Source organism: Abramis brama (genome assembly GCF_963993115.1).
Source record: "Abramis brama genome assembly, chromosome: 10".
NCBI classification, from domain to species: domain Eukaryota; kingdom Metazoa; phylum Chordata; class Actinopteri; order Cypriniformes; family Leuciscidae; genus Abramis; species Abramis brama.
In genome coordinates, this window is record NC_139972.1 from 36,299,482 (window position 1) to 36,322,199 (window position 22,718).

Here is a 22,718-nt window from a genome sequence, read left to right on the forward strand (position 1 = left end):
AGCATTAGCAGAACTGATTAGAACACAAAAAATATGTTCTAGAACATTTTGCTATAATGTTCCAATTAAGATATAAAACTTTTTTTCTGAATGTTCTCTGAACGCTCAAAATGTCCAGTTTTTAAAATGTTTTAAAGTCCCCCTGTAGTCAATAATTTTATCCCTTAAAACTCATCTTTGATCACCAAAATTACATATTATTTACATAAAATTTCCTTGAACTTTTTTCTTCATGCCTTAAAATAGTTTGAATGTAACTCTACACCCTTGCCTCATTTAGTATACACGGTTCTATGAATGTGCAAATGAGCCCCGCCTCCACTCACTCACTCAGCTCAGAGATCCACTGGTTGACGATCATACGTTGATCTGATTGGTTACAAGGTAGTTTGTGACGTCAGAAACACCAGTGATTTCAAACCGTGTTTTTGAGACTGTCTTTGGTTCACTGCAGTTTTAAAGAGAAAATACTCAGCAATGGTGTCGACTGATGAATTTACACATGGTTTGTCTCAAAACATATTGAAAACACCACATAGACATATAAACAATATTAAAAGCTGGATTTTCACCACAGGGGGACTTAAAAAAAAATCTTGGTTATTCGAATGGGAAATTCCATTTGATCATTCTTCAAACTTTATGAGAACGTTACTTTTAAATGTTCTTTGAACGATCTGAAACAAGTAGGAACATTTAAAAAACGTTAAACGAACATACAACTGAAATGTTTCAGAAATAAAAGTTCCATGAACTTAATAAATAACAATAAATAATGTTTTTGTGCTAACGTTTATTTACGTTTGTTCCTAATTTTAAGAGAGCCTTGCCAGAACATTAGCCAGTCCTGAGAACATTCCCTGTTAGCTGGGAAGGCGTCTGAATAAACACAAAACAGATTGTCATTGGCAAATCCAGCCAATCGTGGAACAGCTGTGTCATCATCAGAGCTTGTGCAGCCGTTCATACTGCACAGAATGAGCTTCAAGTCAGACACTAATCTAATTCCATTCACTTATCGCCTGGCACACAAAACATCTGCTCCAATCTGATTGGCTGGCTTTTTGTTATATTTGAGGCATTTAAGGATGTCACAAGTACTGTAACAGTATTTTGGTTCCACAAAATCTGATTTGTGTAAAAAAAAACAAAAAAAAACACAGATCTGATATTTGATTGGGTCTCATCTCAGATTAGATATCAAATAATCTTTGATGATCAGGTGACCTTCAAAGACCACATTGCAAAAACAGCACAGGTTTTTATTAAGTTTGCATTGCACAACATCAGAAAGGTCCTTCCTGAATAAGCCTGCTGGACTCCTCATCCAGGCCCTTGTCATTTCTAGACTGGACTATTGCAATGCTTTTCTGGCTGGACCTCTAGCATGTGCAATCAAATCTCTACAAATGATAGAGAACGCAGCAGCTCAGCTGGTCTTCAATGAGCCCACATCATGTCATCCAAGATGTTCATGTCTTTCTTTCTTCAGTCGAAAAGAAATTAAGGTTTTTGAGGAAAACATTCCAGGATTTTTCTCCATATATTGGACTTCAACGGGGACCAATGGGTTGAAGGTCCAAATTGCAGTTTCAGTGCAGCTTCAAATATCTCTACACGATCCCAGCCGAGGAATATGAGTCTTATCTAGAGAAACCATCGGTCATTTTCTAAAAAAATAAACATTTATATACTTTTTAACCACAAATGCTCGTCTTGCACATCCACGACTTCACGCATAATCACGTTGGAAAGGTGAAAAACTCCATCTCATTTTCTTCTCCAACTTCAAAATCATTCAACATTGTTGTTTTACCTTTTATTTTTATGTGTATTTTTTTTGTAAAGGGCGTTTGACCTAGTCTTTGCACGTTGGCTTTGTAAGCACTAGGTACCGACGTCACACATGACCTTTCAACATGATTACGTAATGCGTGGCGCATTGCAGAGCTAGTGCAAGATGAGCATTTGTGGTTAAAAAGTATATTTAGATTTTTTTTAGAAAATGACCGATGGTTTCTCTAGATAAGACTCTTATTCCTCGGCTGGGATCGTGTAGAGATCTTTGAAGCTGCACTGAAACTGCAATTTGGACCTTCAACCCATTGGTCCCCGTTGAAGTCCACTATATGGAGAAAAATCCTGGAATGTTTTCCTCAAAAACCTTAATTTCTTTTCGACTGAAGAAAGAAAGACATGAACATCTTGGATGACGTGGGGGGTGAGTAAATTATCAGGAAATTTTCATTCTGAAGTGAACTAATCCTTTAACAGTTGCTGCTTGCATCAAGTTCAAAATATTGATGTTTGCGTACAGGACAGTCACAGGCTCTGCACCCTCCTACCTCCACTCACGCTTACGAATCTACACCCAAGGGCCTGCGGTCAGCGAGTGAGCGGCACCTCATGGTCCCATCACAGAAAGACAAATCTCTCTCCTGAACATTCACTGTTCCTCACTGTGGGAATGATCTTCCTAACCCTATCCGGACAGCCATATCCCAGCTAAGAACTCATCTTTTCCATGAACACTTAACTGCAGCCTGCTGATGTTGACAATACAAAATTATTTCTGTGCTTTTACTATTTTTCTCCCTGTGAAACGTAGTACCAGCACTTCTCATGTTATTGCCTGCTTAGGATGAATTGCTTTGTTGCATTAGTCATTTGTAAGCCGCTTTGGATAAAAGCACCTGCTAAATGAATACATTTAAACGTAGATATAAATATGTGAATAAGGCCTAACAGTGTGAATTCAGCCTAAAGAGGAGTTCACATTAAAGTTGACACCAAATAAAAAATCATCCTTTCGCTTTTCTTAATGTTAGATATATAGATCGTGTTGTGAATGATTTATCCATGCATTTTACCTCATAATGTTTAATCAAAATGTAATAGCTGGACCTTTTGCTGAAAACGGTACACTTCTCTCTGGTGACGTATGCAGGACTCTAATCATTTAGTTCGCTTAAACCCCGTCCCTGCCAGCTCATGTTCATCTGCCTCCACTTTTTAGTGAAACGCCCACATCTGAAAAACCAATCAACAACTGATGCAAGTCCCCACCGTATTTTTTATTTCTTTTTCGATAATCCATTACACTCGGATGTACATCACAATACGGAAAAAAAGATCTTCAGTTTTCTGTGACTATAACAGCGATTGGCAGCAACATAGCAACTAGATATTTTAAATATATCTCTGATTGTGTTCATCTGAAAGTAGATAGCTCTTGATGGCTTGAGGGTTTGAGTAAATCATGGGATAATTTAAATTTTTGGGTGAACTATCCCTTTAAGACACAAGGTGCATTCCAATTCATGTACTTGTGCACTATTTTGTGAGGTATAGTAGTGCAAGTAGTGTATTCAGACAGAAAATTCAAAAAAAGAAAAAGTGCACTTTAAATACCCGGATGTTGCACTTAATTAACCAAAAAAAAACCTCCCGATTCAGAGGCTGCATCCTTCGAAGGCCGATTGCGTCACAGCAGTGAGACGAAAACTGTCCCAATTCAAAGGCTCCTTAAATGCATCCTTCTTTCCCAGAGCAATGAAGGATACAACAGATGGATCCTTTGCGGCCTTGATTACCCCAGAACTCATTGAGCTCCAGTGACGACAGGATTTGTTTTGGAAGAAATTGTCAAATTACACTTTTAAACGCAAGTATTGGGTTTCAACTTACTCAAATATCTAATGAAACAAATGTAAAAAAAAAAAAAAAAAACTTTAAAGCGGTTCAAATGTTGACATATCTTACTAAGATGCGATTATATATTTTACACTCTTTATTATATACAGAAATGGACCATGGTGAACATATTTAGTTTGTGAACACTGTTTTGTTTTCAGACAGTTTAATATACAGTAACTTTCCAAAAAGTCCAATACAAACGTTACTGTTGTCGTCAACGCCAGCTGTCACAGTTGCTAGGCAACAAGAACAATCCTCTGCAGGCTAGACCGTCCCACTTAACAACGCTCAGTCCGACCTTCGCGGCCTTCGAAGGGTGCAGCCTCTGAATTGGGATGCAGCTTTCATGCAATCAACTGTCACAGTATTAGTTACATAGCGAAGTGCTATTAGACTCCGATGCTAAATGACAAAAGAACCGTATAAAATTCACAAACTACATGGTAAAGTATATAGTGTATAGTGCGCCATTTGGGATGCAACTACAGTCTTAACATAGTGGCTATGTTTATGCAACTGGCCCAATTATGAACTATATGTTCTTAGTCAGAGATCCAAGTCAATCTAATGAGAAAACATTATTGTTTTGCAAAGTTGCAATTTCATATGATGTAGGGAAACTTACGATTTGTAATAAAAATAAGCATGCAGCATGCACCCCAAAACCTGGCCTCAGTGGGACATGAGCACCTCGTAAACAATGTACGAACTCGATTGTACGCATTCATACGAATTCACCAACAATATGCCAAAATGCAAAAAAAGTTACAAATTGTCATTGACTTTATTGCACAATCTTGCACCACAACACAGGCCTGAAGCAAGAAACAGTAAAAAAGAGCAAGATTTAAAGTCCCACTTAAGTGCTTTGGATCACGCAGCTTTGTTTGATGCGTTGACGTAATTTCCACTGAAACAGGAAGCTAAGGCGGGACATATTGAATGGCTCCTCCCCCTTTTCAAATAGCCAATAGCGTTTAGTTTACCTCACAGACTGCAAGTCGTACTTGACAGCGATATGGAAGCGAATCCGAGCGCTGATGATACGTTGGATTCAATAGTAGAGCTGTGAATAAATTCTAGCCGTTTCATTCTTAACCAACATACAGTTGGAAAACGGAATAAAACTCGAGCGTTTGAGCAGCCGAACACACATCTCCAACCCATATTGCTCCGTGACGTGTCAACGGTCGCTTTGGCCAGGTGGTGTTTATATCATAGGGGGCGGAGCTTTAGATTCTAGAGAGCATTTGATTGGACAGAAGATGTGATGTCATACAATCCCGTGATCCATTTTAGCGGAAGTAAGAGACTAAGTTTTAAATGCTTGTATCTCCTAAATGCGAATTTGTCATTGTTTTGGAACACACCAGCTTATTCATAACCTTAAGCCTAACATATTCATACTAAAAGCTAAAAAACTTACATTTTGATTTCAGGGGGCCTTTAATAATGTAATTTGAAACAAATTAACTCGCCAAACTATGAATGTACTGAGGCAATACCATGTACAGTGATAATCACAGTTATATCATCTGATAGTACCACAATACTTATATATACCATGGTAAATGTCCAAAAAGCCAAAGTATGTGTGGTGGGGCGGGGGACGTGGTATTGTCATGGTATCATGAGTAGTATCGTGTTAATTTTTTGTACTTTTCTGTACCAATGATTATTTGTAACCTGGTTAGCAGATTAACATGATGTTAGCTATATTTCTTCTCAACCTTTAAAAAAAATGTCTAATCAATAAAATCTGACTTCTAATCTTGGCGCTTCCTAAATAAGAGTCTGTTATTGGACAGGGGCAGAGGGAATAAAAATTAGGGGATACAAGAGCTCTTTGGTGGGAAGTCAAAACTCAGGGAAGTCAACATACAGAGAAGCCTCTATCACACGGCTCAAAGGAGAGACTATGAGACCGGTGTCCAGAGAGGCCGTCCTGCCTCGACGGTTCATAATGATGTAGAGCATCTTTACAAACAAGCATCCTGCCTTCATTAGAGCCAGCGAGAGGTTCAACAAGAGCCCTCATTGTGGTCAGCGCGACTCCGGATAGTGGCTTTTCCCCCTGCTTGGCACGTAAAACTGTTCTGGGTTCAGTAAAAGACTTCCTCTGTGTTGTCTTTATCATGGTGCAGGTGTCTGTTTCAATAGCATCTGTACACATCCGTCTATTTGAGCTTGCAAAGGCTAATGCCCAGCTCGGTTAGCTGTGTGCGCTAGTCAACTCGCGGCACAACGATGCCAAACATCACAGTCCACGTCTCAGTACACCTGGTCATTACTGAGCTCCTACATAAGACAATATTTCACTATCTCTACAACACAAATGCTATATGATGATTAATGACATTAATGACACTGATGCTAATTTTCTGACAAAGACTACTTGAAAGACTTGGATTCTACACCAGATCCAGTTTCAGTATGGTTTTCAGTATAATTGATACAAACAAACCATAGTGGAAATGTTAACCTTGTAACATTAGCTAGCTGACTTTGCAACTGATCACCCCATTGATAAGAAAATGGCTTTCATTCAGTAAATGTCTATAAATGCTATGGTTTTGTCAGAGCCACGGTGGTGCATGAATCCAGACAGCATCACTGATTTTATCACCAGACACTATTAAGCTTTTTACTAAATTAAGATTATTTTCTGTCATTGTCCCATGTTTTGAAGTCAACATGAAATGCATGTTATTCCAAGTATAAAACAATGTTTATCTATGTAATCTTTCAAGAAAGAAAGAAAGAAAGAAAGAAAAGGGGTTGTGAATCCTATATCGTGTACACAAATTCGGACACTGGTAAGGACCCTGACTCGCGACACATTGGGACACTGATGACATTATTCCCGGTGACATGACTACGTCCTTATTGTACAATGTCACTACAGGTATTTATGAACAACAGCAGAACTGTATTTTACAGTGAAAAAAGTAATTTACAGTGATACTTGTAACGAATTACAAGTAATGCGAGTAAAGTAATCAGATTACTTTTTTCAAGTAACTAGTAAAGTTACGCATTACTTTTCAATTCAGAACAAAATACCTGAGTTACTTTTTTAAATAAGTAATCCAAGTTACTTTGTTTTCCCATTTATTGACTGACAGCTCTTTTGTCCTCATGAAATCGTGAGTAAGTGCAGAGGCGTTGTGTGTAAACATGATGATTATTGTAGTTGTAGACTAAATATGAACATGCATTTACTCATCTCACTTTTAAAAAAAAAAAACAGATTCAGTATTCCTTAAAATTAAAAATTATTAAAACTCAGAAGATTACGCAAACCTGCAACAATTAAATATGTTAAATTACATAAATATACTTTATGTATTTAATCTCACTTTATTAACCAATGTGTTTTCTCCTGGAAAAAGTATCAAATTTACTTTCCATAAAAAGTAACTTAAAAGTTACTAAGTAATTAGTTACTTTTTTAAGGAGTAACACATTATTGTAAGTAATTTTATGATAAATTCTTTGCTTGTTAACATTTCAGCCTTAAATGAGCTATAAATGTTAGCTAGTTTATGTTCAATACCCGTCTAGCGATGTATTTTGTGCTAAAATATAATTAAATAACGGTTTGATTTTCTAAAACATCTATCGCATGCCACACATAATACTTCCTTTAAGGGAACAAAGTCACTGGTTTTCATTGTGCACTGTGGGACTTTTTCGTGAGCGAATGTTTCAGTGCACTGCAAGACAGCCCTTAAAGGGATAAGTCTCCCAAAAATGAAAAAATGTGTCCTCATTTACTCACCCTCATGTTGTTCCAAAGCTGTAAATGTTTCTTTCTTTTGTTGAACACAAAATAAGATATTTTGAAGAATGTTGGTAATCAAACCACACAGACCTCCATTATAGGTAAATAAATACTATGTAAGTCAATGGAGTCCATCAACTGTTTGATTACCAACATTCTTCAAAATATATATTTTTTTGTGTTCAGCAGAAGAAAGAAACTCATACCGGTTTGGAACAACATGAGAGTGAGTAAATGAGGACACAATTTTCATTTTTGGGTGACTTATCCCTTTAAAATGGCTGACTCCCTTCTCAGAGCCCTGACTACTGAACAGTGAGCTGATTGAGACGCACCCACGATTTTCTTGAAATTACCATGAAATTATTTTCTTTAGAATTAAGCAAAAATTTCCCCCAGATTCACATTATCATAATGAAAAAAAAAAATGAAAAAAAAAAAATACATTCTCATTCCTGTAATCCAAAAGAAAATGACAGTATCATTGTTATAATAGAGAAATGAAATAATCTTGTCCATTAACTACTGGATTTGAATAAGAAGAAAACAAAATTTTAATTTTAATTGAAAATGTATTATAATATTATAAAGATAATAAAGATATATAAAGATAATGCCACAATGCGAATAACTACTACTACTAATAATACAATTATAGTGAATACAGGTAAATTGAATTTTTTTTGCCAAACTGCCCAATTATCCCGAATTAACCCTAATTGTCCTAAAATAGACTACATTTTCTTCAAGCAAAATATAATTTCTTTTACTTTTGATTTTAGAATAATATATGACCTGGCCAATTTTTGACAGTTGTATCTAAATGGACAGGTTTTTGTGTGTGTGTGTTGTTGTTGTTTTTCCGTTTTAGTATGAAAGTGGTCCATGTCCATCTGTAGGGCTACAGCGCTGTGGTGTTTTCTGAAGGAAGGACACAGTGCACCCCTCCCCACCCCTCTTCTCTGCAGAGTGTTTCTCTTTCCATTTCAGGTTGTCACGTTTCTTTTTCTTTTTTTTTTTCTTCTTCTTCTTCTTCATGTGTGCTAGCAAGGTGACAGGAGACCGCTGCTCCACACAACCAAAGCCAGCCAGCCAACCGAGCAGACACAAATATATTCAGAGCATTTAGTACCCTGGATTAATCGAATTATAATTTAATCATCTGATCAAACAGCAATTAGCATAATCACTTGTGGGGAACAGCTGATAGAGGAGAGAGAGCAACACATAATAAACCTCAGGCAACTGCCGCTCTAATGAGACATTTAACTGCTAAAACACACATCAAAAAGCAACATCTTCATGCTTTCTGGAGCTGAGACAGCTGTTATGAGCTGAAGGACAGTAATGTGTTTCAAACGCAGCCATTTAACAGGGAAAAGTGCATTAAATTATGTTTATATATATATTAAAAAAAAGGTCTATCCAATGTGCAAACTGAGAACACAATTATTATGCAACATAAAAGGCATTTGTAATGCAAAAATGACAACATAACTGTCATTAAATAAATTTAACAAAATGATTTACACTTTGAAAGATCTTGTTTTCATTTACTATGATTTTGCAGCATTTACAGCAACTATGGCAGAAAGTTATGGTTATCATGGTCAAATCTTGGACATGGGAATATGAAAACCATATTGATCCTGAATAATGATACCGCAACAAAGACCTTCCACACATGGATGATGGCATATGCAGTGCAGGGAAGAAGATACGTGTGCGATTTCATTCTCTAAAGAGACTGCGATATGAATAATGTTGAAATGAATAAGAACATGACCACACGCATGTCCACATCACGCTGGACATTCAATGCATGGCAGACATCTGGCAAAAGTGACAGTGCTCTGAAAGGGGCCAGCTAAAAATACCAAGCACCAACTTGGTCTTACATCTTACAGTCTATGCCATGTTTAAAAATATATCACAATGTTGAGAAAGCAAGCTCTGGTCATTTGTCACCCTGTCACTTTCTCCCACCTAGGTCAGAGATGCCTCAGCCTACATTCCTCTCTCTGCCTCTCTTTTTAAAAATAACAAGACAGCGGTGGAGGGAAAGCACATGAATACTGAGATGCATGCTCGAGATAAAAGTCATAGGACGGTGTTTTACTGAAGGCATTGATGACAGACATAGTCGTTTGGTTTGATGGATATTAGGTTGATGTCATTTGCACATATTGTAAAGATAAAGCACTGCATAAAACAGAAAATAATGAGGTCCGCACTTATTTTGGCAAATAATTTTTTTTAAATACAATCTAATGTGATTCTAACGTGATAACCTTTTATATATATATAACCTTATATAACCCTAAATATATATATATATATATATATATATACATATATATATATATATATATATATATATATATATATACATATATATATATATACATATACATATATATATATATATATATATATATATATATATATATATATATACATATATATATATATATATACATATATATATATATATATATACATATATATATATATATATATATACATATATATATATATATATATATATATATATATATATATATATATATATATATATACATATATATATCCATACATATATACATACATTTCTAGAGTCTCAGAAATAAGCAAGCCTCTTGGAGTGTGTTTTGAGAGTGTAGTTTCTATAAAATATAACAAGCTAAAGTAAAGAAATGATGATTATTGAACATTAAATTAATGATTTTTTAAGGTATGTTTTCACGGTCAAGGCAAGTGACATTTCCTTTCTTTCCTGTCAAACAATAAGGAGGTTTTAATTTCATTTTTAGAAAGTCCTCATCCATTACTTATTTTGTCAAAAAAAAAAATTAAATACCATCTAATGTGATATAACCCTATATTTTTAATTTATATAACCTTATATAACCCTATATTATATATTTATTTATTTATTTATTTTGTATATATATATATATATATATATATATATATATATATATATATATATATAACCTTATATAACCCTATATATATATATAGTCGCAGAAATAAGCAAGATATAACAAGCTCAAATAGAAAAATGATAATTATTGAACATTAAATTAATGATTTTTCAAGTTATGTTTTCACGGTAAAAGCAAGAGACACATTTCCTTTCTTTCCTTTCTCTGAGAGTTAATACGAAGGATGAGAAACCTTTTTTTTGGAGCCACATTTAAATGTGATAAATAATTAATTCAATTTAAATAAGAATTGTTTGATGATGGTTCCTTTAAATGTTGCATGCTTTTGAAACAAAATATAGTTCTAGCTACAGAAATCCAGCAACAAAAAAATACTAATAAATACTTAAATAATCAATTCATAAGTAAATTTACAGTATTCATACCTAATGAATAAAACTGACATCACAATATGACAGGACAACTGTTTCTCCATGTTGTCCTCAAAATGACCTCTAAACATGTTTGTCCTCTAACATGACAACGGCAGAGTCTTTCTCAGTCAACAAATCATCTTAGCAATACAGCTCATTTCATTAGGAATATGCTTTTTGCATTTTGTGGTTGAATTGCACTGATATCAACAACACTTTACATTACAGTCCTTCATGCATCCTTAAGTGATAAGGATACAGTCCTTAAGTATAAGCACATACAAACAGTGTAATCTAATATTATCCAAAGACAAACGGTTAAATCAGTGGCTAACATTAAAATCAGTGGGTGGTTTGACTCATTCAAAGTCTCATCTTGATGAAAAGATCCTGCTATACCACATGTGGCAAGGAAGCAGAAAAAAACAGCTAAATAACTGAACAAAATGAGCAAAAAATGACACTGTGAATTGCTACATAAATATGTGCTTGAGGATTGGGGGGGGGGGGGGGGGGTATGTTGAGGACGCGAACTCTGAATCTTTAAATAGGTAATCGAGGATTGCAGGGCGCAGGTCTTACAGGACTATCTCACAAACCGGAACAGATGGGCCTCTAATCAGCAAACTGCCTTAATTGCCCCCAATAGATTAACAGTTGCACACAGCCAAATTTACTCAAATCATTCCTCGCATTTCTCCTTAGACTCTTGAAGAAATCCCAGTTAAACCTGAAATGAAGTCATTATTCTGGATCATATCATTCTGATTACTTTGGTATAATTCAGTTAGTGTGAGGACTGAATAATCCCCAATAACGACAGCATGTTTTTGCACAGGATTTAGGGCGGCTGAGATTATAATCCGCTGTGCGACTTGCATGTGTTTTTGTGGACAACAAGTGACGGATTATAATTTTCGAGTAACAGATCCGAGGCAGTTACATTCCTCATCCCAAGCGCCTTATTGTATTTACTCTGTTTTGCTTTAAATCAAGGTGCGAAAAATTCCTTTTTCTGCAGAAATTCTTATTATTGTTACAGTGTAATTATATATTTAAGTTCTGAGTAATATTAAGCAACTACATGTACTTACTATAGGGTTAGGGTAGGATTAGAGTTTGGTTGAGGGTTAGTTGCATGTAATTATGCATAATTTACTGTTATTACTATGGTAAGTACATGTAACAAACAAGGACACTATAAAATAAAGTGTTAGCAAATTCTGTTATTAGATGTAGAACTTCAATACATGCATTTCTTTGCACAACATGGCTGTCGTGCACATGAAACAGTCCAAGGGTTTCTTTTTACTTCTGGTATCTGTTAGACAATGCTGCAAATAAGAATAAAAAAAAAAAGAGTTTTTTTTAAATGATTGAAATTGAAAATGCTGATTTGATAATCATTGATAAAAACATGTTCCTAAACGGTAACAATAAGATACCTATTCAACTGATGCTCTTTTATTGTACGTCAGGGGTCATTCATTCACATACACACACACACACACACACAAAACGGCCTTATTTGATACTTGACTATGGCTCTAATAATAGAGGTTTCCATAGTGACAGGCCAAGCAGCATGTGATAAAACTTCTAGACTAGAGGCTTGAATGTTCTAGAATACAGTTGCTCTCTGAGATGAGAAAGTTACTGTATAACGGGAAGGTTGATTATTCTCAGATCACAGAAAAGGGGGCGCAGAACAAATCATATTTGTCTAGTTACATTCCTAACTTTTCCCCAATTAACAAAAATTAGCATATTAAGATGTCAACAACTAACTTAAAAACTGCTGCACGCATAAGACATGAGCTGGTTTCATAGGAACACATGAACGGCAGAGAAATAGCCAAAACACAGGCAGAATAGAGAGCGTTGGGCGATGGTGACTGATGAGTTCTTACTGCTCTTTTATGAGTTTCAGCTGAGGCAGGGTGGCGCAATTTCAATTCAAAGTTATTACAAAATACATCTCAATATTTTTTTTTTTTTATTTCATATTCGCCCCGAGTGAGAAAAGCCTCGGTGTTTCGAGCTCAAACAGCAAGAGTAAAGGGTGTATTTATCTCCCTCCTCTGAAGAAGGGGATTATTCTGTTGTTTTCTCTCGTAACATCCTCACCGCCTCAAAATGACTGCCATTCAAAGCTTCACATTGAGGACTCCAGCATTTGCCAATAGCCATTTTACATCAAATCTTTTTTTTTTTTTTGTCCAAGCATGGGTCTCTGTTCCCCTTTTTTCGCCTCATGCAGTAACCTTCCCTCGACAATGTCTGTCTGTCTGCAATTTTTCGAGAAGATAAGTCTATTTTCCCGTCTCGCTTGATTCTGTTTTTCCCTCCATGGCTCCCTCCTTACGTACACACCCTTCCATGTTTGCACCTACTGACCATCTCTCCAGTTCTGCTGGCGAATCACACCTTTTTACACTGCTGTGAAGATGCAGTACTGAAAACAGGTTGGAAAGAAAGAAAAATCATGCTTAAGGCACAATCGGCCTTATAAAATATAAAGATGGCTTTAAATTTCTAGCTGCACACACACACACACACACACAAAAAAATCCACGCAGGCGCAGTCCCTTAAGTACACACACACACACACACTTATTAAGGCGTTGTGTAGTATTTTTCATCTACTTCCCTGCATTTGCTTATGGACTTTTTTTTTTTAATCACTGATTAATTTTTGTATGCTTCATATTACAGTCTCATTTTAGATATGCAATTCAAAAAGTATGACCATCGAGCTAAACAAATCATTTGTTTTTAAAGACTTTAATTTAGCATATAACACATTTTGCAAAAACAAATAGGCCCTACATAATTTGTGTTTTATGTGTGATAACGTGATCAAGATTGCATTATATTTAATTTGATCATATTTAATTTTCTCTGCTATCCACCTACTGTGAGGCTCAAGTGTACAACAGGGGTGTATTACAAAAAATAACTGGATGAAATAACTTCATTTGACGCGCCCGCATGAAATATTTAAATATTCACGGGGTTAATTGTGTGCCGTCAAATGACTTTGATCATACAATAAACCAATTAAATACCATTCCTCAGTTAATCATCGTAAATAAACAAAGCCTTTATAAATTAAACAATATATTGCAGCCATTAATTAAAATAAATTTGACTTGGTTGATTTAAAACAGTAGTTATACGGATGGGGAAGGGCGCAGCACATATAACCAATTTAAAATACGTTAGTCATTATAGATTAAAAAAAAAAGGGGGGGGGGGGGGGGGACCTTTAAAATACGATATGCAACACTGGAAATCGAAAGCACATGGATGAGTAGCTTCTACAACACTCAGTGTGATAAACAAGAGGTCACGTTCATTAACATCTTCCCATGCGTAAAACAAACGACAAGAAACCTGTGCAATACCTGCCGGTGGCCCCTGTGTGTGTGTGTGTGTGTGCACAGGAATCATTATATGAGGCTTTTTGCAGTACGCAGTGCTTATATAGTGCTGGCATCATCAAGGCCATAATGTGACTAATGTAAGGTGTGTTTTTTTCCCTCATAAATGATTAGAGGAGGGAAACTCTCCCAGCCTATAGGTGACCCCCATGACACCATTAAAAATCTTGAAATTAATTTGCATACAGTACACCTTTTCCTGAATGTCCTGATGAGGGTAAATCAAGTTTGAAATTATAAAGAATAAGAAAATTAAGACTAACCATTCAGGATGCTCTGGAGAAAGAGAAATGCCAATATCCACATGCCCTGCTGCGTTCAATCCCCAAGCTAGATTTTCCTCTTTTCACTCCGCACACTTTGTCCACAGCTTTTTCCTGATCCCCCAGTCAGAATGCCAACAGTAAGGTTAAAACAAAAGCCAGTCCAGATTTCCTGTGCCAATGACTTGATAGGATCTCCACCGTGCGTATTATGTGCGCGCTTTTGCGCCCGGACGTTGCGCATGAAGGATGTGCGGATGTTCTAGTGTGATTGTCTTGGTTAAAGCTCGGATGCTCTCCGGATGCTGCTGTGCTTCAAGGGTGGGGGGGTGGGGGGTGATGCTGGATGCTGGATGCAGGTGCGATGCTGATTCAGGAGCGCCTTTCAACGGAGCAGATGGTGATGCGGGAGGAGAAAGAAAACTTTCAAAGCAAAAGCAACGGTGCCGTTCAAGCGTTTCATTTAAACCAAGGGGAACCAAGTATTTTTGAAAAAAAAGGGAAGAAAAGGAACTAAACAGGGGAGTATAAATTATAGATGTTTAATCAGAAATGGGAATGGAAAGAAAGTCCGGAAAAGCTGAAGCGGCAGGAACAAAGGTGAGATCCCAGAGTCAGACCATCTTCTTGAGCACCTCTCGCCGTCCAGCAGGCTGCAAGCAGGCGCATCTTCCTCCTGCGTGGCGCTTTAATCGCATTGGTTCGTGTGCTGCTAACCCTCTCTGCCTCAGAGCATTAGAGAATAACCCTCTCTCTCTCTCTCTCTCTCTCTCTCCTGCCTCCACAGCCTGGCTCACTGCTCACTGCCTTAAAGGAGCCGAGACACTCCTCTGAAGGATGAAGGATGAGGAGGACACACCTATTTCAGGTGCGCACTTAGTATGAACGCGGGAAAAAGTCCCGCGCGCTGTCTTAGCTCGCGAGTCTTAGTTATCAACGTGTCAAAGACCTTCTCCGTGCATTTCTAGGTTTGTTAAAATTGAACTTTTTTTAACCAAACTGTAATTTTGTCGTGTTATCGTCAATGGGTGTAAGATTTAAAAACATATGCTAGAGCATTCTTTAAAGGTCACAGAATAAACTTTTAGCGGATTTAAAATGTATAGTCTTTCACTTTTGGAAAACATCGATAACTTACCTTTTTACTCAGAGCCGTATGCATGTTCTGCCCATTAAAATGAAAATGTACCAGCTGCTAATGCTGCAGGCTAGTATTAGTAAATAACAAATCTTGATTAATTTATGTTATGTTGTTTGAAAGACTACTTCAGCCGTTGCGCCACATTACTATGCTCGTATGAATATAGACGTTGTTTTTCTGTAAATTACTGATAACAGTTTTTGTTCTTAAAAATTAATTTAGTTAAACTGTTGTGCCTGACAAAGCCTGTATACGTTTTTTGTTATGTTCTGTTTTATTAATAGCAAAATAGAAGAGTATGTTACAAATACCAAAGCCTGTATGCACAAGAAACAAGACTTTTCTAAATATGATGTCAGAAACTATCTAATTGAAAGTAAAATAAATTCAGAATTTTGGGAAATAAATAAAGTATTTTAGAAAAAAAGAAAAAAAAAGAAAATGGTGATGGCTTGTGAATCTGTACATGTTCAGTTTTTCCTAGCAGACTGATAAAAGTATGCACCATTGGCTCTATAAAACAATTTAAGTACAGTAGCCTACACCTGTGGCCCAAAACAACACCTCACCTCTGCATCCTTCTATTAGCAACAAATCTCTGTGACGTAGATGAGGTCTTGTGAGATACCAATTCTGTAAGCTCAACTGTCTGGAAAATGTTCTTCTGATGTATATTAAGCCCATTTTGTTGACTTTAGCTGTTGCAACATTTTCACCATTTAATGGTGTTGATACCAAAATAAATATGCATTGAATTCTCAGCACTTCATCAAGGGGGCTAGAGCTAACATTAGCATAAACGGTCCTGTTTTATGGCCACACTGTATGCATGTTGGAGTAGATCATGTTAGAGCATTTAAATGTCATGCTATTAAAGTGACTGCAAAGATGGCAATTATTTAAACATCTCCCAGATACTACATGCATGACTGGATGGTCTTTTTGATGTGGCCTGTGGCTATATATCGAGAAGAGGACGGGACCAAGTACTGAATCCTGGGGCACCCCCTTTACATGCATTTAGACACCCCTCCTCTGTAAGATACACTGATACTGTTATTTTGTCTTGTCCTTCTTCACCCAATGCTTTAAACCCAAACTGAACCCTAATCAATAATTTTTTATGTTTATTTACTCAATGAAAATTACAACATCACTGCACAAGTATATATTTGTTTATAATATTCACTTAAGAAATACTGAAACAAAATAAACCATAAACATTGTAATAAGATTATTCTTCTGCAATCCATATTCTATTGATTCTGTCATTTAACTTCAATCAGATAGGAATTTTTACCCCTCTGGCATGGTGTGGGCAGACCTGAGTCGTGGCATGGCGTGGGCAGGCCTGGGCCGTGGCATGGTGTGGGCGGACCTGGGTCGTGGCATGGCGTGGGCGGACCTGGGTCGTGGCATGGCGTGGGCGGACCTGGGTCGTGGCATGGCGTGGGCGGCCCTGGGTCGTGGCATGGCGTGGGCGGACCTGGGTCGTGGCATGGCGTGGGCAGGCCTGGGCCGTGACATGGCGTGGGCGGACCTGGCAGGCTATGAAGCCTCCAGGGTGGCATCAGCAGTTCAGTGGGCCAGGGCGGACCTGACAGTTCAAGGGGCCAGGGCGGACCCGACAGTTCAGGAAGCCAGGGCGAACCCGACAGTTGAGGCATGAAGGTAACATTCAATCACAATACAAGCAATGACGAGTGCAACAAGTGCAAATTGTGATAGATGCAAAATAGCAGGACTTTCTGTCCCAGTAGTGTAAATAGTAGTTAGATTTTATAAATACTTAATACTGTAAATCAGTGTTTTCCAACTCAATTCCTGGAGGTACACCATTTTGGATGTCTACATCATCTGACATATCTATTTCTGGTCTTGGAGTCTCTACTAACGAGCTGATGAGATGAATTAGATGTGTAAGATGTGTGTAGTGTTGGTGTGCCCCCAGGAACAGGGTTGGGAAACACTGGTGTAAATAGTGGCAGATAGTATTTGCACCCCAGTACATTATAAAGCAGTATGCAATAATAACAGTGTCGGCGTCATGAGCGAGCCTGGGGTGGGGCTTGGAAGGGGGCGACTGACTTCTTCAGTCACTGTGCCCCTTACTTTTTAAAGTCATAAATAAATGCCTTATTGGCATTAAATGCCTTATTGGCCCTTAACACTATTGAACCTGCTGATCAGTAAAGGTGTATCCAAAGGTCCAGAAAAGGAGCAACGTTTTTTTTTTCTTTCACACGCATCAAGGTATTCCACTCCTTTGTCATAATCAGCCACTTCAGTATACACATACGCAAGTTGACAGTCAGTAAGTCAGTCCTGGTGAGAGCGGCCCCTTTGTTTTGACAACTCCACTGAGGCCTAGTGTTCCCTTACAACCAAACACACACCGGTCTATCGGCGGCCAAATGTCAGCCCGCTGACTTCCAGACATCCTGCAGAGGATCAGGTTTACCTTTCACTACGTTGCCCATTAGCCAGGAATAGATCCGTCTACAGCAACGCCATATGATCTCTTTTGTTACCTTAAACAATAGTGGCGATAAAGACATGAGGCACGTGTTGAGAACTAAATATAACAACATGTAAAGTTATCCGCTGGCTGTACTGTCACTAATGCGCCATTTTCAAATACATGCCCATAAGAGCCAGAATTCACCTTACAGATCGTCATTATTTAATCAACCCTTGTGTCAGTCCAAACTTGTATGTAGTTATTTTTTTCCATGCAACACAAAAGTAGAATTAGAATGGAAAATGAATTGCTAAAGTGTGTAACAGACACCTTTTATGCGAGTTGTGTCAGAGGCATGTTGCTACATTACACATGCTATACTTAAGGGGAGACTTAAAATGACTGATGTAACATCAGTTATAACTTAATTCACAACAAACTGACTGGCAATATCTGGTATGTGCAAACACAATTCAGCCCTCAACTTCCTCCCAAACTAACGGTTTCACTGACACAGTCTTAGCACACTGTTTTGAGTGACTTAAAACTAAAAATATCTTAATAAAGCCATAATTTATTTTACAATAAATAAATAAATAAACATATCATTTTTAACAGTTATCTCTCCTTCAAAAGTTACATGTTTTCATGTTTCTGGTCTTATCTGGAGACAATATTAAGAAATTTAATGTGATGTGTTTGTATGAATGTAGACTAACAGCTGCTTTTAGAGCAGCACAAATGAGGGACCAGAACACGCATAATGGACAGACATTTGCCAAGTGTAGATGAAAGTATAGATTGAAAAACAGATTCAAAAACATCTAATGTCCTATTTAACTATTTCACGTGTTGCTATTCATTTAAAAATGTGTTGGTAATTTTAAAATTGATGGTCTTGTGAACCCATGTTATTTGATTGGCTCAGGAGACAGCTTTTTTTCCCTGTCCTCTCCCACTGTACAAGAATGGCTCTTTTGGGTTTGACATTTACTATAGGCATCACTGTAAATAATAATAATAATAACTTTTACATAAAAAGAATGTAAACGTAAGGTAGGGTGGTAGCCAAAGAGCACAAAGAAGTCTCAGGAGTAGACAAACAAAAACAGCATGCAGGAGGTCAATGGAGAGTTAATATTAGGAACTTGGGAGACTTGCATAACACACATGAACAAATGAGAACATACAAGGATTAACTGGGGTTAATCACAGGGCTTAAAATACACAGGGCAAACAAAGGAAACTAGAAAAGACACAGGTGAAACTAATTAGTAACTAATGGCTCGTTTCCACTGAGCAGTGCGGTACGGTACGGGACAGTACGGTACGGTTCGGGTCTGTTAACCATGATCTGGCTAGCGTTTCCACTGCCAACAGTACCCTTACTTGATAGGCGTGGTGTTTCGATCGACGTCATTTTCGCGCGAAGAAGAACATAGTAAACTACAATGGATGACATACAGCAGATCTTGTTCTTGCTCCTCGACATGTTTGTCACAAGAAGACAAGCGCCGACATTAGGCTTTTCTCAATATCAAGTATGCAAAGTTTGCACTTGCCATGTGCGACTCCTACATGCAAATGGTACAGCACGTTCTTAAAAGCGTCACTCAGCTCGCTCTGCTACTCCGGTTATCTCTGTTACTCTGTATGTACATTAAGCAACAATAAAACGAAATATGTTATAAAACACCACTCTGCCTCTTTTCGTTTTCATTTAAATAAATTAAACATTATAGGGACACAAATGTGGTTCGTGCACAACGCATATTGATTCACTGCACGTTATACTTTATTCTATAACAAAACGAAATTTAAAACACAACCGTTACCTCTTTTCGTTTAAATAAAAAAAATTAAACATATTCCAGACAAATGTTGCAATAAACATCAGTGATAATCTTGTAATAAAAAAAATGACAAGAAACCATATTTCTTTTTGTAAAATTTCAGTTTTATCAATAATAGCCAATATAAAAGTTTAAGTAAAAGGTACAAGAAGCTATACAATAAGAAATAAAGCAAACAATTCAGTCAGATATCCAAATGCAGCGCTCTAGTCTAACATTACAACAGTAAAGTTAAATACAAATAGCCTATAATATGAAACTAAACTTAGCCCTCAGCCAAAACGAATTATATATTCACGAGACCAAAGATCGCCCGTCAGGTCTACACAAGACGAATTATATCTCATGTTTAACCACTACCGTCGGAGTCAGCGGCGAACGTCAGAAGAACTAGCCGAGGAAAGGCTCATCCAGCCGGGAAACATGAGCGCCGAGCGCCCGCTGATCCCATGGATCACAACCGGGGGAAAAAATATCATCTTTATAAATAAACCACAGATTTGAGCTTTTAACAACTACATTCTCGCCTGAAAAACTCTTAAAATTACATTTCGTGACACAGTAACAGTAGTATTATATTAAACTCTATATTAAAAAATGGCGCTTCTTATGTTGTCATTCCCCTTGTAGCACGCGCAAGTGACGATTCTCTGTCAACCAATCAACGTCCTGCAGTGAGTCTAGCTCCACCTTTTAGTACCGTACCACTGTGCTAGGTACCCCAATGGAAGGGTACCTAAAAAGTGGTACGGTACGGTTCGGCATTTTGGTACCATTCACAACTTTTGATAGTGGAAACGCAAATAAATGCGTACCGTACCGCTCAGTGGAAACGAGCCATAAGGCAACTAACTAGGGAGAATTCAGGGACTAAACTGAAAGGGAATACAAGAAACAGAAACACAAGAACAAAATGACAACTCTTACATAACTCCCCCCTCCTAGAAGGCACTTAGGAACTTGAGGGAAGGAGGAGCCTGGTAGAGCCGAAGGGATGGAGGGCTGAAGCGCATCCGGAGGCCCAGAAGTCCACGGCTGAACCAGGACGATGATGGACCAAGGCGGAGCTGGAGGATCGAGGGAGCCCGAGGGCTGATGGGCAAAGGCGGAGTCAATGGACTAACAAGCCAAGGTAGAGTCATGGGCCCGTAGGCCTGAGGTGCAGCCAGGGAATCCACCTCACAAGGCCAAACTGGTGTTAGAGAGGCCCAAAGCGGAGCAGAAGAGCTGAAGGAAGCCAGCAGAGAGAGAGGAGCCGAGCAGGTGACCAGCACCAGTAGAGAAGGTGGATCCAGGGAAGTGGATGGAGCCAGCGGAGGGGGCGGGGCAAACGGGTGAGGGATGATTCCAGATAATAATAATTAATAATATTAATGCATTTTATTTATAAAGCACTTTTCCTAAGCTTAAGGTCTCTGTACAGGGAAATAATGAAGTAGACATGGAATCAAAAAATGGGACCAGTTCATCCAATAAGCCCAACAGGACAGGCTGAGGAGGAGAGAATTCTGGGCTGGGAACTTTGGTAGGGACTGGCTCCATAGACCACAAATCAATGAGCCACAGCTTCTCCTCTGGCTCTGGAGTGGACTGGTCTATCAGCACTGACTCCAGAATGGACCTGAGGCAGGCTCGGACCTCAGGACAGATTCTGCGGTCAGCTCTGGCTCAGGAGAGTCAGACTTGATGTTGTCTTCCTCAAGATTTCATATAATAAATTCGAACAGAGACGGAGAGTGTCTTTTTAAAGATGTCTTTCCACCTGCGTTTCTAGATGCGGTCAAAATCTTTCAGCCTCGGACAGTCATGATTGCTGTCTCAAGTGTTTGTATGGCTCATATCCTCATTGCGAAAACATGACTGTCAAATGTTTCTGTGATGTTTCTGCCGGGTCAATCCCCACAGGCTTCGTCTTGTACGTTTTGCCCGGTGGAGTTCCCGGATGACTTTTACGGTGCATCACATAGCACACATGATTGCTCATTTGGGGCTCCAGATGATGGAGAACTATCGATTGCAGCATCAGAGGGTGGGCTTGTGCTTTCCAGTGCTTTCCTGAGGACATGGCTGGATTCCCACCCTCAGGTGCAGAAGCTCAGTTTGAGTCTGATGCAGAGTTGGCAGCCATGCTTGCCCGGGCCGCCATGAACATCGGGCTGAAGTGGAATCCTCCGCCCTGTTCCAAGCTTTCACATCTGGTTGATTGGTATCTGGATTCAGAACCCAAGTCACAGCCCCAGTGCCTTTCTTCCTGGAAGTGCATGACGAGCTGACAAAGGAGGGCACCTTTCAATACCCGGTCCCACTTCACAAGCTCTTCCACCCTCCCTATCCTCAATGGCCAGGCATTATGCTTAATCTCTAACAGCAAAGGCTTACAGTGCTGCTGGACAGGCCGCCTCCACTCTGCATGCCATGGCAGGTTCATCAGGCCAAAGCTCTGAAAGAGCTGCACGAGGGAAGTTCTGAGCCGGGATTGATGCAGGAATTGCTTGGCAACCGACTTCGCTCTCTGCGTGACGAAGGTCATAGCGTGGGCTCTCGGACAGGCGATCTCTACCCTGGTGGTCCATGAGCGCCATCTCTGGCTTAACCTTGCTGAGTTGAGGGAGGTCGACAAAGTCCGCTTTCTTGACGCCCCTATCTCGCAAGGTGGCCTCTATGGTGACAACGTCAAGGATTTTGCCCAGCAGTTCTCGGCAGTCCAGAAGCAGAC

The 22,718-nt window shown here is 38.5% G+C and overlaps 2 protein-coding genes across 3 annotated transcripts in view; one reads left to right on the plus strand and one right to left on the minus strand.

Annotated features, from left to right (window-relative positions):
- The window catches only part of dscamb (Down syndrome cell adhesion molecule b), a 167,209-nt gene extending 152,182 nt beyond the window's left edge, over positions 1 to 15,027 (minus strand). For both annotated transcript variants that reach the window (XM_084126795.1, XM_084126794.1), the window contains exon 1: positions 14,548 to 15,027. In XM_084126795.1, coding sequence (XP_083982921.1) covers positions 14,548 to 14,590 — 43 coding nt within the window. In that variant the 5' untranslated portion in view covers positions 14,591 to 15,027. The remainder of the gene's footprint in view (positions 1 to 14,547) is intronic.
- The window catches only part of bace2 (beta-secretase 2), a 38,700-nt gene continuing 30,987 nt past the window's right edge, over positions 15,006 to 22,718 (plus strand). The window contains exons 1-2 of the mRNA XM_084126798.1: positions 15,006 to 15,147; positions 15,335 to 15,415. Coding sequence (XP_083982924.1) covers positions 15,392 to 15,415 — 24 coding nt within the window. The 5' untranslated portion in view covers positions 15,006 to 15,147; positions 15,335 to 15,391. The remainder of the gene's footprint in view (positions 15,148 to 15,334; positions 15,416 to 22,718) is intronic.